The sequence below is a fragment of the Peromyscus maniculatus genome, chromosome 13 (assembly GCF_049852395.1).
Source record: "Peromyscus maniculatus bairdii isolate BWxNUB_F1_BW_parent chromosome 13, HU_Pman_BW_mat_3.1, whole genome shotgun sequence".
Classification (NCBI taxonomy): Eukaryota; Metazoa; Chordata; class Mammalia; order Rodentia; family Cricetidae; genus Peromyscus; species Peromyscus maniculatus.
In genome coordinates this window covers 39,294,771-39,308,169 of record NC_134864.1, presented here as the reverse complement: position 1 = coordinate 39,308,169, position 13,399 = coordinate 39,294,771, and the positions used below count along the sequence as shown (strand labels likewise).

Sequence of the window (13,399 nt, the reverse complement as noted above, 5' to 3'; positions counted from 1 at the left end):
TTTTGAGACAGAGTTTCTCTGTGTAGCTTTGGAGCCTGTCCTGGGACTCGCTCTGTAGACCAGGTTGGCCTCGAACTCATAGAGATCCACCTGGCTCTGCCTCCCGAGTGCTGGGATTAAAGGTGTGCGCCACCACCGCCGCCCGGCTGTATAATGTCATCTTACTAGTGATGCATGTTAATGGTCTCAGCCGCTACTTCCCCCCACCAGTTAGGATGCTAAGCTAGGGCAACTGGTGGCTGAATATCCCTAACCACTGCACGGTACAGCCCCTTTCCTGTTCCTCTGAAGAGACTGGAGCTAAGGTGTGTCCTGAGCTTGTAGGGAGGGCATTGCCCAGGCGGGCCTCTATGAGTAGCCAGATGTGGGGAGGGGGTGTCTCTGCCTCCTCTCTTGACTCTCCATCCTTTGTGGCTCTGGTCCTGTTGTGTCCTGATGTTCCTGGGTCCTTTCTTCTGTGAACTCTGGCAGGAGGCCCTCTAATGCTGGCCAGGAGGAAAGGGCTCAGAGAGCTTCATCCGCCATTCTATTGCCTGCATGTCTCATGTACTTGAACTCAAGGCCTAGCATTTTCCGGCCAAGACCTTGGTCTCTTCACTTTGCCTTAGCTGGCCTGGTTTTGGTTGTTTTGTTTTGTCTGTCTGTCGTGTAAGGATCATCTTAATGGATGAGCTATGTACTCAGTAAGACTGGCGAGGTTCTAAGAGGACAGAAAATTGGCCTCCAATATTTGGACCAGGAGACATCATTCACTGTGACTTATCTATCTTATATTTAAGATTATCACTAACATGTTTTTTTAAAAGATTTATTAATTTATTATGTATACAGTATTCTGCCTGCATGGGCACCTGCAGGCCAGAAGAGGGCACCATATCTCATTACAAGTGGTTGTGAGCCACCATGTGGTTGCTGGGAATTGAACTCAGGACCTCTGGAAGAACAGTTGGTGCTCTTAACCACTGAGCCATCTCTCCAGCCCTAACATGTTTTTTTTAAAGAGTCTATTTATTGGGTATCATGAATACAGAAGGAAAGGAAGAAAATCGTGCCACCAACCTCTACCCTCTTTGCCTGGTCTGGGTCCTAGGCGACCATCTGCATGGTTTGAGGTTCTTGACAGTGGCCACTGATAGATGAGCTCTCTAAATGTCACACAGTCCCTGTTAACCGTTTCACTGGGATCTGGACCACATTTGAGGAAGCAGAGCACCATGGTCTACTCATCCAGACTCAGTCCTTCCTCCCTGTCCTGCATCAGGGGTACCCGTGGACTGACTCCCCGAGGCTGGTATTTAGAATGATGGGGTTTACTCTCACCCACCACCTGTCACAAGAATGGAGACCCCAATTTAGTGTGGATGCAAATAGCTTAGCTGACCCAATCCAGCATCATCACATGTGAGAAACTGGGCACTCGCCTGGCTGGGTCGTGTGAATCCTCACCAGGGCGTCATACATTTAAGACTAAACCCGAAACACTCTGAGCAGCATTTCTTCTTGCCCCAGGGAGTTCTGGGGAAATGTTCATGCCAACACACTGAGACAAGTCCCACTTCCAAGCCCAGCCCCCATTCCTCCTCACCTCTTCACTGGTGATCACTGGGGCAGCCATGAAAGTGCCTGTCCAGAGCCTACCAGCGCGTATGGAGTGTGTACTATCGGTACACATGGCAGTACATATGGAGGGTAAAGGCCTGGCCACATGGAAGTACTGGCCACCCCTCAGCCAGTTCTTCCTTTCCCACAAACTCTGGGGGGCTCCCTCCGGCCTTCAGAACAAAGCCAGCCCTTCAATGGGCCTCCACCTTCTAGAGAACGAGGGCACAGGTCCCTCAGGGTGACGGGAGCCAGCCAGGGATTCCCGCTCTCACACGGCTGCCCCTTTCTTTCTTTTTTTTTTAAAGTTTATTTTTCCATTTTTATCTCTTACTTTATTTACCAATTTTGTCTCCTTTTCCAAGCGCCCCTACACACACACAAAAAAACCCCGCAACTAAAAAAATTGTTCCGCCAGTCCCTGTGTATCAGCCCTGGCTATCCTGGATCTTGCTCTGTAGACCAGGCTGGCCTCAAATGAATGCACAGAGATCTGCCTGGCTCTGCCTCCCCAGTGCTGGGATTAAAGGCGTGCGCCACCACATCCAGCCCTGTGGCCCCCTTTCTTAATTTGCCACCCACCTCTGTTCCCAGACAGTTGGCAGGCCTCTGAGCCTACACTTTCTAACTCATGTAGTTTTTAATTAGGGGGAGTTTGGGGTTTTTTTTTTAATTTTTTTTTAGAATTAATATCTCTAAAACAAACTCTTATTTATTTACTTATTTATTATGTATACAGCATATATGACTGCAAGCCACATGAGAGCACCAGATCTTGTTACAGATGGTTGTGAGCCACCATGTGGTTGCTGGGAATTGAACTCAGGACCTCTGGAAGAGCAGTCAGTGCTCTTAACCTCTGAGCCATCTCTCCAGCCCCCACAAACTCTTATTTAAAGACTACTTCTTCCCTCAGTCCCAGAGCCAAGAGGCATCTCTGTGGCCTTTACTGACTCCTCTTTGCTTGCCACTGCGTCCCCAGTCCGGCTCACTATTCTACTCAAAAGTATCTGGCTAGTCTTCCTTACCAAGCCAAAGTCCCCTCACTGCACGGCTGTGTCTTTTCCACATCGTGGTCCTTGCAGCCATGCCTGGAGGCCCTGCTAGACAGATTAGGGGCTGTGTGGATCACAAGGCTTGGGGGTGAGGTTGGAGGAATGAGAGAAGCATTGTCCGGGAAGTTGAAGCCTGGACACACCCTGAGTTCTGGAAGTACCTATGGAGACTGGGGAGACACACAGAGCAGTAAGGCTCTGTCTGAGATGGGAGCTTGGGATGGCAGCAGAGACCACAGAGATGTGGTCCTCTGAGTCCTGGAAAGCTTCAGCATCCCTTGGGGGATGTGCTGGATATCCAGACTGTTGCCCTACCTGTCCACCTAAGCCTGTAATCCTAGCTACTGGGGAGGCTGAGATCATAACCTGCTAGCGATACAGAGTGAGTTCAAGGCCACTCTAGGCAGCATAATGGAACCTTGTCTCAAAGTAAGTAAAAAAGAGACTCAGTGGACTGGTGGCATAGCGGTCCCAAGTCCCTAAGTTCAAGTCCCAGTACTGCAAAATAAATGATCCAAATAGACTGTCACCCTAGTCCATGAATCGGAAACCACAGGGAGGGTCCCAGTAGGTTGTAGCCCACAAAACTCTCCAGGTGATTCTAAAGCACAGCAAACTTTGAAAACCAACCAGCTGAGCTAGGCAGAGGTGGTGGTGGTGGTGGTGGTGGTGGTGGTGGCGGCGGCGGCGGCGGCGGCGGCGGCGCACGCCTTTAGTCCCAGCACTCAGGAGGCAGAGGCAGGTGGATCTCTGAGTTTGCATCCAGCCTGGTCTATAGAGTGAGTTCCAGTACAGCCGGGGCTACACTGAGAAACCCTGTCTTTAAAAAAGGAGAAGAGGCCGGGCGGTGGTGGCGCACGCCTTTAATTCCAGCACTCGGGAGGCAGAGCCAGGCGGATCTCTGTGAGTTCAAGGCCAGCCTGGGCTACCAAGTGAGCTCCAGGAAAGGCGCAAAGCTACGCAGAGAAACCCTGTCTCGAAAAAACAAAAAAACAAAAAAACAACAACAACAAAAAAACCAAACAAAAACAAAAAAAAAAAAGGAGAAGAAGAAGAAAAAGAAAGAAAACCAATAAGCTGGAAAAAAAATGTTTAAAATCACTGGCCTGGCGTTAAGGACCTGGCTCATAATGGGGAGCTGGCTGGTACAATTGGAATCACAAGGGCTGTCGATGCAGACGTCTGGCTTTATAGCTGTCCTTTGAAGTTGAATGGCCAAGTGCTCTAAGATTCAGTGAAATCGCCTCTTTGGGTTCCCATCCTCCCGCGAGGATTTGCCTGGGTCTCGAAACTTTCATGTGCCTAGGAATCCCTGGAGTGCTTTTGAAAAAGAAATACAGTTTTTGACTTCTCACTTCAGAAAATCAATTCTGCAGTCTGGATAAGGTTTAAGGCTCTGTATTTCAAAATAAGCCCCAAGTGGTGCTGGTGTGGGTGGCTGGAGCATCACTCTGACAGTCTCGAGGTAAAGGGCCTCGGGGGGATGCCATTCATGTGCTAGACACTGGGCGGGAGCAGCAGCTGTGTCTGTAGTGAAGGCACCACAGACAGTTGGGACCAGCTGGATGCACTGGCCGGAGGAGCTTCGCGGGCTTTCTAATAACCAGTTTTTTATGGAATGGGACTGACCTGAAAGCGTCATTGACAGGACAGCTATGTGAATGGAGTCACTGTGTGAATAGTGGCCCTTCAATGGGAGGGCTCTGGAGAACCACCACCACCCCCTTTTCCTTGCTGGTATAAGTGTATCTCCAACAATGAAATCTGGGTTTGTAGATGGATGGATCAGTCCTGGAATGTTAGGGACTAGTTAGAAAGGCGATTTTGCCCATCAGGCCAATGGAGCTTAGGATCCTCTGTTAACCTCCCTGGAGACACAGTTTGGGTTTATGGTGTAGCAGAGACCACTTTTTGCAGAGAGCACTCATCTAACCCCTCTGGACCCTGAGCCTCCAGCCTGGCTAGCCTTCTGGCCTGGAGAGACTTGACCTAGACTTGCTGATTGGCTGGGTAGCACCTAGGTGCTATTCCCCTGGTGGCCACCAGGGGTCTCCGCGGCATGCACAGACCTTTGCCAATCAGACTTCAATCTTTGCCCCGCCCTCCCTTTCCTCAACCTTGGGGCTGCCTCAGCACTGTCCAGCTTGGAGGTGACCCTGGAGCCAGGAATGTAAGCTCCATGGAGGGAGAGGAGCCCCCTCTCCCCAGGATTGTGCCTATGATCTCAGTGTCAGCTGGGGGTCATGTCTCCAGCGGCAAGAGCCATCCTGATTTCACTCTCCTCCCCAACCTTGAGACAGCCAACCTGAAACTGGGCCCTCCACTTGGCCTCTACCGCTCTTCCTCACTGGTAGTGCTGGGGAACACAGGTCATAGCTTGGGAATGTGGCCCTGGGTGGAGGGAGGGGGGAGGGAGGGAGAAGGACTCGTGGCCACTGGCTCAACACCTCTGTCTCTGTTGCTCTCTCCAAGCTCCTCCCCCGACTCCCCGGGTGCACATGGCTGCTGGTGAGGACTGACCACTGGTGGGGAATAGCCCACACCTTCCTAGTTACAGGCCTGGCGGGCTGATGGGTGAAGGGCAAGTCTCCAGCAGGGACCCGGTAGAGCCCGTGGTTGAATTAGATGCCGGCCTGGGTCCTGAAGTACCTGTTCTTCCACGCTGGCCTGCTGCAGGACCTGGGAGGCAGCAGCCATGTGCTTGCTACGTTTCCTTCGGTCGACAGGGAAGGGGACACGTCTGGGAAGGAGGGCTCCCAAGCCCGGGCAGTTCTTCGGTTCTCCATGTCTTAGAAAACCGGCTGTGGCCTCTTCTAGGGTTTAAGGCCGGCCAGTCATGCATTCCCAGGTTGAGTCTTGTTGGTTTGGGCAAAGCAAGGGGTAGGTAGCCTAGCGCCCCATTCGCCATTTGGCACTCCTTACGGTGGATCAGTCAAGAATATTAAATGCCGCAGTGCAGGGTCACCCTACCCCTACCCCCCTCTGAGGACTGCGGTCCCCACACCTGGAGTCCAGGCCCTACCAGGGCGCTCAGCGCTTGTCAGTGTCCCAAGCTGTAACGAGAGGAAAGGCAGGCGCTGGGTGCTTGGAATGAGCAGCGGCTAAATTCAGCCGGGCCGGGCTCCGCCCCTCCCCCAGTTCCTATTCCACCGCTCCCTCCAGGGGCTGCTGCTCCCTGTGGTCTCGGCAGGCACCACCTTCCCACCAGCCAGGGCCGGGCCTCTCGCTGGCCACCCCCACCCACCTCCTCCTTCCCCCCCCTCCTGGGCTCACTTCCCCTCCCCCTCCGGGGCCCGGCTCAGTGCGGGGCCTCCGCTGGGTCAGCGGGAGTGAGCGGGGCTGGGCAGGCTGAACGCCTGCTCCCTGGGGAGCTAAGGCCCAGTGGGCAGTGGGGCAGGGAGCAGGAGGGCCCGGTGCCAGGGCCGAGGCTTAAGGAAGGTGCAGGCCGGGGGTCCGTGTGCAAAGTCTCAGGGTGAGTTGGGGCGCAGCGCCGCTGGGGGCTTGGGGTTGGGGAAACAGGAGGAGGGGCCAGGGGGGCTGGGGCAGATTCATGGCTGTATTTGGCAGTCGGAGAAGCGCCAGCTCAGCGAGGCTGGGCCCCTGGCCAGTTGGAGGGGAGAGCTTCAGGGCCCTGGGGACACCCCTCCCCCCCCAGGGCAGATTCAGGGGTCCCCCTCCTCTTTCCCTAGGCGGAATCACCCTTTTCTATGGATGACTGTGCTTTCCTGTCCCCTGAGAATGTGGGGTTCATGCTGTAATGATGGGGCCAACAGGTGCCCCTGGGGAAGCTGAGAAGCGGGAGGGGGAAGGGCCGCCTGGTCACCGCCACCTCATTGGCCCTGGACAGAGGTCAGGATGGGGCTTGTCTGGGGTATGTGCTCTTTCTGCGCCAGGTCCAGCTCACCTAAGAAACCAGTGTCTTGATCCTGCTGTCGTGGGGTCCTAGAGATATCTATTGCCTCCTTTGGGGCTTGTGACTGGGAGTCTGGAGGCCCACTTCCTGCTGGCGACATGACTGAACCGCCTCAGTAGGACTCAGGATCGCCCCCAGACCAAGTAGTGGCCCTTCGGCTGACCAAACCTTTGGCTCTAGGCTCTTCTCTGTAGATTATCATCAGGCTCAGGGTTGGCAGCGCTTGGCAGAGGAGGAATCAGACTCAGGGAGAGGAAGTGGCTGGGCATGGTCACACACACAGCAAGGGAGCTTCCCCAGGAGGTGAAGTCAGGGCTGGGCCCGCAGGGGCGGCCTCATCTCTGTAACATACCCCAGCCAGCTCTCTCCATCTTTTCTCCCTGAAATCATCTATCTTTCCTCCAGGCGGGTCCACATCCCCTTTCAGCAGCCCTATCACCTCTGATGAGGAGTACCTGAGCCCCCCAGAGGAGTTCCCAGAGCCTGGGGAGACCTGGCCCAGAACCCCAACCATGAAGCTCAGTCCCAACCAGGATCGGGATTCCTCTGACTCCAAGGCACCCCCAACCTTCAAGGTCAGACCCCCGAGGCTGGTACCCAGCCTTCTGTGGACACTATCCCTCTGTGCACCCCTGGTTCCCCAGGCCACTCCTAAGTGTTGCACTTAATGGAACCTTGCCCCCATTAACCCTTGTTACCCAGAGACAGCCACTGACTGGTGTGGAAGAGACCTCTCTCCCAGGTCCCCCAGTTCTCAGCAGCCAGTGCTGTGCTCTGTCACCCCTGATGCTTTGGGATTCTCCTTCAGGTCTCACTCATGGACCAATCCGTAAGAGAAGGCCAAGATGTCATTATGAGCATCCGAGTGCAGGGGGAGCCCAAGCCTGTGGTCTCCTGGTAAGTAGCAAACCGCACATACCACCCACCAGTACCGCCCACTCCGCCCCACTTCCCAGGCTAAGCCTAAGAGCTGGCTGCGGTAGAAGGGAACAGAGCTCTAGAGAACTTCCCTTGGGACCCCATTTCAGACACAGCAGTACCACTCTGCATGCCTGCCCAGGGCCTCCTCTGTTGGAGAAGCATGGGACAATGAGTGACTTCATGTCCACCCCCACTTTGAATGAATGGCCGGGACTCCTCTGGCCATGTAGACGGCTGCTCGACTCTATGCCGTCAGCTGATGCAGGGTGATTTTTAAAGCCCAAGCCGCTCTATACCCGGGCTGTGGTGGACCCAGTCGTCACAATCTTGTTTCTGGGCTACCCATGTCTGAGTTAAATGTGGTTCTCAGCTGCCATGCCTGGTGCCTCCCAGGTGCCCGGAACATTACTCAGCATGCCATTGTCCCCGCCCCCACGCTGGTTTGGGTTCTGTTTTTCATTTTTAATTGATTATGTGGTCTCCGGCGTTATTATTATTATTATTATTTTAAGACTGAAAGTTCTTCAGTATCCCGTTGGGGGAATGGGCATCTATGTTTGTGTTACAAATAAGTGGAAATATGATAAGGGATCATTTAAGAAATATTTAGAGGTGACACAGGTTCTGAGATGGTAGAGATCCAGTTGGGTCTAAAAGTACTTGGAGAAGGCAGGAAGATGGAGGTGGGGTAATCCTAGCCTTGGATCCCAAGGTTGCCTTCACATCTGCCATACAGATTTGGGAAGCCAGTGAGGAGGAGAGGCGTGCAGCCCATGGGGAGGCTCCACAGCCTCCCTCCTCCTGCTGCTGTGACTGCGGTAAGGCCTTCAGGCTGTAGGACTGAGCCTTCTGTCTCGTTGACAGGCTGAGAAATCGTCAGCCCGTGCGCCCAGACCAGCGGCGCTTCGCCGAGGAGGCGGAGGGTGGGCTCTGCCGCTTGCGGATCCTGGCTGCCGAGCGGGGCGATGCTGGCTTCTACACCTGCAAGGCCGTCAACGAGTATGGCGCTCGGCAGTGTGAGGCCCGCCTAGAGGTCCGAGGTGAGAGGCACATGACTCATGAACCGCCTGCCTATCCTGGTCCTTACCCTCCTGACAGCTCACATTCCCACCTCAGTTACAATAGGTCAGGCTGGAAGAACCCCTAATCCACCTGCTCGTATCATGGTTGGCTAAACCGAGGCCCAGAGAAAGGAAGAGACTTTGCCCAAGATCACACAGTAAATAATTCCATACTCAGCTGGCTCCCCGGTTTGCCTTCCCCATGCTCCATCACGACAATGCCTGATGGTGGCTAGAAGCCCTGCCTCCTGTAGCCAGCCATCCCTCTTCCCGTCCTTCTAAGCTTTTGGCGCCTGCTCTGTGCAGGTCCATTCGTCACTGACCCCGTTGCCCTGCCCCTGTCCCCCGCTCGCCCTCCATACACATCTGATTGTGGTGCAGAAACGGTTGGGGTTGGGGTAGCAGTGGGGAGTGGCTGGTGGCTGGACCCGTTCGAAGGGACCCTGAGGGTATCATCGGCATGATGGAGGGGCATCAGAGGTGCCAGGGTTATAGAGCCCTGAAGTACGGAGAGGGCTGGGTCCTCAGGGTTGGGGGCATAAGGGGGGCCTCTCAGGCAGCTGGCAGAATAGGATCTCTCCAGACTGACCTTCGGAGGCTGCTGGGTCACCCTTCCAGAGGGTGGCCATCCACTTGACCATCCCTCCCATGTGACGTCACAGGATTAGGAACGTCTCCTCAGCCCCTCACTCTACCATGGTCCTTCCCTGCCCCTCACTGGGCACAGTTCCTTCAAGCCTGGCAAAGGCCAGCTCTGGGGGCTTCCCAAGACATTCCCAAGCCCCTGCTGGAGCTCAGACCTACAGTCCTAGTTCCCCGGCCAGGCCTCGCCTGCCTCAGTCTCCCCGGTTCCTCTGGCTGTGGTTACCAACCTCTCCGAGCTCTAGATTCTTCAGGCCCCTTCCCCGCCCTCTTCCTTCTCTGGGGTTGGGCTCTACCTCGCGTCTCTTGTGTTAACCTGTGTCATGGTGCTTCTTTCTCTTTGGGGTTCCGTCCAGCATTCCGAAGGCTTTGGGGTGCTCCTAACGGCTATGAACACCTCTCCCCTTGTTGCTCAGGGTCTCTGTCTGTCGAGGAACCCCGGGGACCAGGCTAGCCACTGGCCCTTTTACCCCAGCACGGATCTAGGAGGACCTAGATGCCCCTAGTGGCAGGTTTAGGGGCAGCTCCATATCCAGAGGGGCCCTAGCTAGGCCTGTGTGCCTGTGTGTGCGTGCACATGTGTGTGTGCGCGTGTGCGTGCGTGCGTGTGCCGCACTAACCTGCCGCTTGCTGACTGAGGTTTTTGTCTGTACACAGGCGAGTGAGCTCAGGGGGCCACCTGCGCTGCCCCCCGCTACCCTCCGGGCCGCGCCTCTGTCTCAGGACCTCGCTGTGTTTCACTGCCTCCTGCCCACAGACCCAGCCGGCTCTCCGGCCCGGACTTATCCCTGCCTCCCCTCCTCCTCCCTCCCTAGCCCATGAAGCACTCTGGGGTAGCCCATGGGCCCCAGTGGATCCATCCTCCCTAAGTGGGTATGGGGCTGTGCAGGCCAGGAGGCCCCCCAGAAGGACTGAGGGCTGGGAAAGGGACAACGATGAGGGGTGCCAAGCTCCCCCAGTCTCCCCGTAGGGGAGCTTCGAGCGAGTGCATGTGCTATGCTGCTACAGGCCACTGTCTGTCTGTCCGTTTGTCTGTCTGTGTGTCTGTGACAGTTAGGGAAGGATTGCCTCTGAGCTGAGGTGGAATAAGGCAGAACATGGCATCCATGGGATGGAGGGGCCCAGAGCGGCAGGTGCAGTGGCCAGGAGGCTCACCGGGAAGGGGCAGGGCACTGACCATTTCAGAAATGGGTTTTTAAAATGGCACACAACACTTTCTATTCCACCAGAGACCAAAGGCCAGAGGTCTGGGGCAAAGCCCTGGCTGCTGGCAAGCTTAGGGTCCAGTGGGGCGCCCTCCTTCACAGCCATGTCCGGCATGCTCTGTCTGGGAAGGAGAGAGAGAGCCAGGCTGAGTACAGGAGCAGGGTCACCGTGGGGGTGGAGGCTTGGAGATAACTATTTTGTAGCTCAAATAAAGTCCAGTTTGTACCCAGCCAGCGTGCTGTGTTTTCTTTACCGCCGCCGCCGCCGACCACCGTCCTTTTGGATCCCCTCCCCCAAGGCCCTTTCACCTCTCATCCCTTCTCCCTCCCAGGGGCCAACACGGGTTCCCATGCCAGAGCCAGGTCTAGGGGCTCCTTGCTGTCTTGCCTGGGGGCGGATGGGCTTTCCCAGTCTCCAGAGGAACCAAATGCATCTCTCTCTCTGTATCTGTCTGTCTCTCTGTGTGTGCGTGTGTGTGTGTCTTCCTTGCCCCGTGTGTCTCTGCTCTGTCTGTGCCCCCCATCCCCGTGGCTGCCTTCCCTCAGCACACCCTGAAAGCCGGTCCCTGGCCGTGCTGGCCCCCCTGCAGGACGTGGACGTGGGGGCCGGGGAGATGGCGCTGTTTGAGTGCCTGGTGGCGGGTCCGGCCGACGTGGAGGTGGACTGGCTGTGCCGCGGCCGCCTGCTGCAGCCCGCGCTGCTCAAATGTAAGATGCATTTTGACGGCCGCAAGTGCAAGCTGCTGCTCACCTCTGTGCATGAGGACGACAGTGGGGTCTACACGTGTAAGCTGAGCACCGCCAAAGGTACCTACTCACTCAGGTGCTGGGGCTCAGAGCCGGGGGGCGGGGACTAAGAGACGGGGGCGGGGACTAAGAGACGGGGGCGGGGACTGGTGCAGAACAGACGCCCCGGAAGAGGAATTCTAACCATGGGGGGCAGGAGAGAGTATGGGCCTCTGGCCCATGAACAATGAGCACTTAGATCAACGGTTCTCAACCTTCCTAGTGCAGTGACCCTTTAAGACAGTTCCACATGTGGTGGTGACCCCCAACCATAGAATTATTTTCACTGCTGGCCGGGAGGTGGTGGAGCACGCCTTTAATCCCAGCACTCAGAAGGCAGAGCCAGGCGGATCTTTGTGAGTTCGAGACCAGCCTGCTCTACAGAGCGAGATCCAGGAAAGGCGCAAAGCTATACAGAGAAACCCTGTCTTGGGGGGGAAAAAAAGAATTCTTTTCATTACTACTTCATAACTGTAGTTTTGCTACTGTTATGAGTCATAATATAAATGTCTGACATGCAGGATATCTGATATGAGACCCCTGTGAAAGGGTCATTTGATGGGGGGGTCATGACCCACAGGTTGAGAACCACTGACTTAGGGCTCTCTCTGGCACAGGAAGTGATGCTGTTCCCAGGTAGAGCGAGTCCATTGAGATACAGCAAACAAACCTGACTTGGGTAGCTCTATTCTTGCCCTGCACGTTCCCAAGCTCATGTCTTTGAACCAGTCCCTTCCTCTGTATGAACTTGATTCTATCCATCTGTGAAAGGGGATGGTGCTAATACCTACCAGGCAGGGGGATTGGCAGGATTAGGGAGCTAACCCCTGCAGAGAACAATGCCCCAGTGCCCGTCAAAGGGTAGAGACTCATGGATGCCAGCTGTTGGTACTGTCAATGGTATCTCTGTCCTGGTCCTGTTCTCTGAGGAGAAGAGAGACGAGGGCACCTGCCTTTGGGGCAGGGGGTCTAGAGTGGGACCAAGAGGCACCTGCTCTGGGTGTATGACAGGTGGGACAGTATGGGCATGAACCAGACACAGACAAGTCTGGGCAGGGGGCTTCTCTTCAAGAACCTACTCAGAATCAAGCTATGTTTCGTCTTGAATGGACAGAGGAAGGTAAGCGCTTCAGCAGGCCCTGTGTTCCTGTAGTGTCCCCAGCCCACACTGGGAGGCTGCTACCCATCCTTGTTGACCCCCTGCCTCCAAAGAAAGCCTGGTCTATGAATCTTTGCCCACTGCTTCGGCCTTCATGCACAGAGGCTCCGCAGGGCTCAGCCCAGGCTCTTAAGGCTGGACTGGACCCGTGAGATGAGGTGTCTGGGCTGCCACAGCTTTCTTTAACTCAGTGCTGCCCACTTCCTCGCAGATGAACTGACCTGCAGTGCCCGGCTGACGGTCCGGCCGTCGCTGGCGCCTCTGTTCACCCGGTTGCTGGAAGACGTCGAGGTGCTGGAAGGCCGCGCAGCCCGATTGGACTGCAAGATCAGCGGTACCCCGCCTCCCTCTGTTACCTGGACTCATTTTGGTATGGTCCCCTCCCCACTCTGAATATGTTGAGACAACGTCAAGGGCTAAGATCGGGTGTGCTTAGAGGGCAGTCCTTCCTTCTGCTCTAGCAGCTTCCTGTCTATGTCCTCCTGTCCCCAGGCCACCCCGTGAATGAGAGCGAGAACTTGCGGCTGCGGCAGGATGGGGGTCTGCACTCACTGCACATCGCCCGGGTGGGAAGTGAGGATGAGGGACTCTACGAAGTCAATGCCACCAACGCTCACGGCCAGGCCCACTGCTCTGCCCAGCTGTACGTGGAGGAGCCTCGGACAGCCGCCTCTGGCCCCAGGTACCACATAGGACTCCGGGTGCTGCCTGCCGTGCCTCTGAGGGACCCTTACCCTGAGCCAGGAGGGCACAGCTGTGCACATCTGGGCAGCCATGTGGTTCTTACAGCTCGAAGCTGGAGAAGATGCCATCCATCCCTGAGGAGCCGGAGCATGGGGATCTGGAGAGGCTGTCTATTCCCGACTTCCTGCGGCCACTACAAGATCTGGAAGTGGGGCTAGCTAAAGAAGCCATGCTGGAGTGCCAAGTGACCGGCCTGCCCTATCCCACCATCAGCTGGTTCCACAATGGCCACCGAATTCAAAGCAGTGACGATCGACGCATGACACAGTGTATGTGACTGGGAGGGGACCCGGCGACCTCTTGGCTTTTTGGAT

At 55.8% G+C, this 13,399-nt stretch overlaps 1 protein-coding gene across 17 annotated transcripts in view; it reads left to right on the top strand.

Moving 5' to 3' along the window:
• The window catches only part of Speg (striated muscle enriched protein kinase), a 58,503-nt gene that overhangs the window by 19,542 nt on the left and 25,562 nt on the right, over nt 1-13,399 (top strand). For 11 of the 17 annotated variants that reach the window (XM_076549999.1, XM_016009990.3, XM_076549997.1 and 8 more), the window contains 7 exons: nt 6,973-7,142; nt 7,376-7,464; nt 8,353-8,528; nt 10,943-11,203; nt 12,553-12,711; nt 12,834-13,023; nt 13,131-13,354. In XM_076549999.1, coding sequence (XP_076406114.1) covers nt 6,973-7,142; nt 7,376-7,464; nt 8,353-8,528; nt 10,943-11,203; nt 12,553-12,711; nt 12,834-13,023; nt 13,131-13,354 — 1,269 coding nt within the window. Of the gene's footprint in view, nt 1-3,695; nt 5,024-5,061; nt 6,127-6,213; nt 6,871-6,972; nt 7,143-7,375; nt 7,465-8,352; nt 8,529-9,848; nt 10,627-10,942; nt 11,204-12,552; nt 12,712-12,833; nt 13,024-13,130; nt 13,355-13,399 lie in introns of those variants that run through there. The other 6 variants (XM_076550007.1, XM_076550008.1, XM_042260065.2 and 3 more) reach the window with 5 other exon arrangements.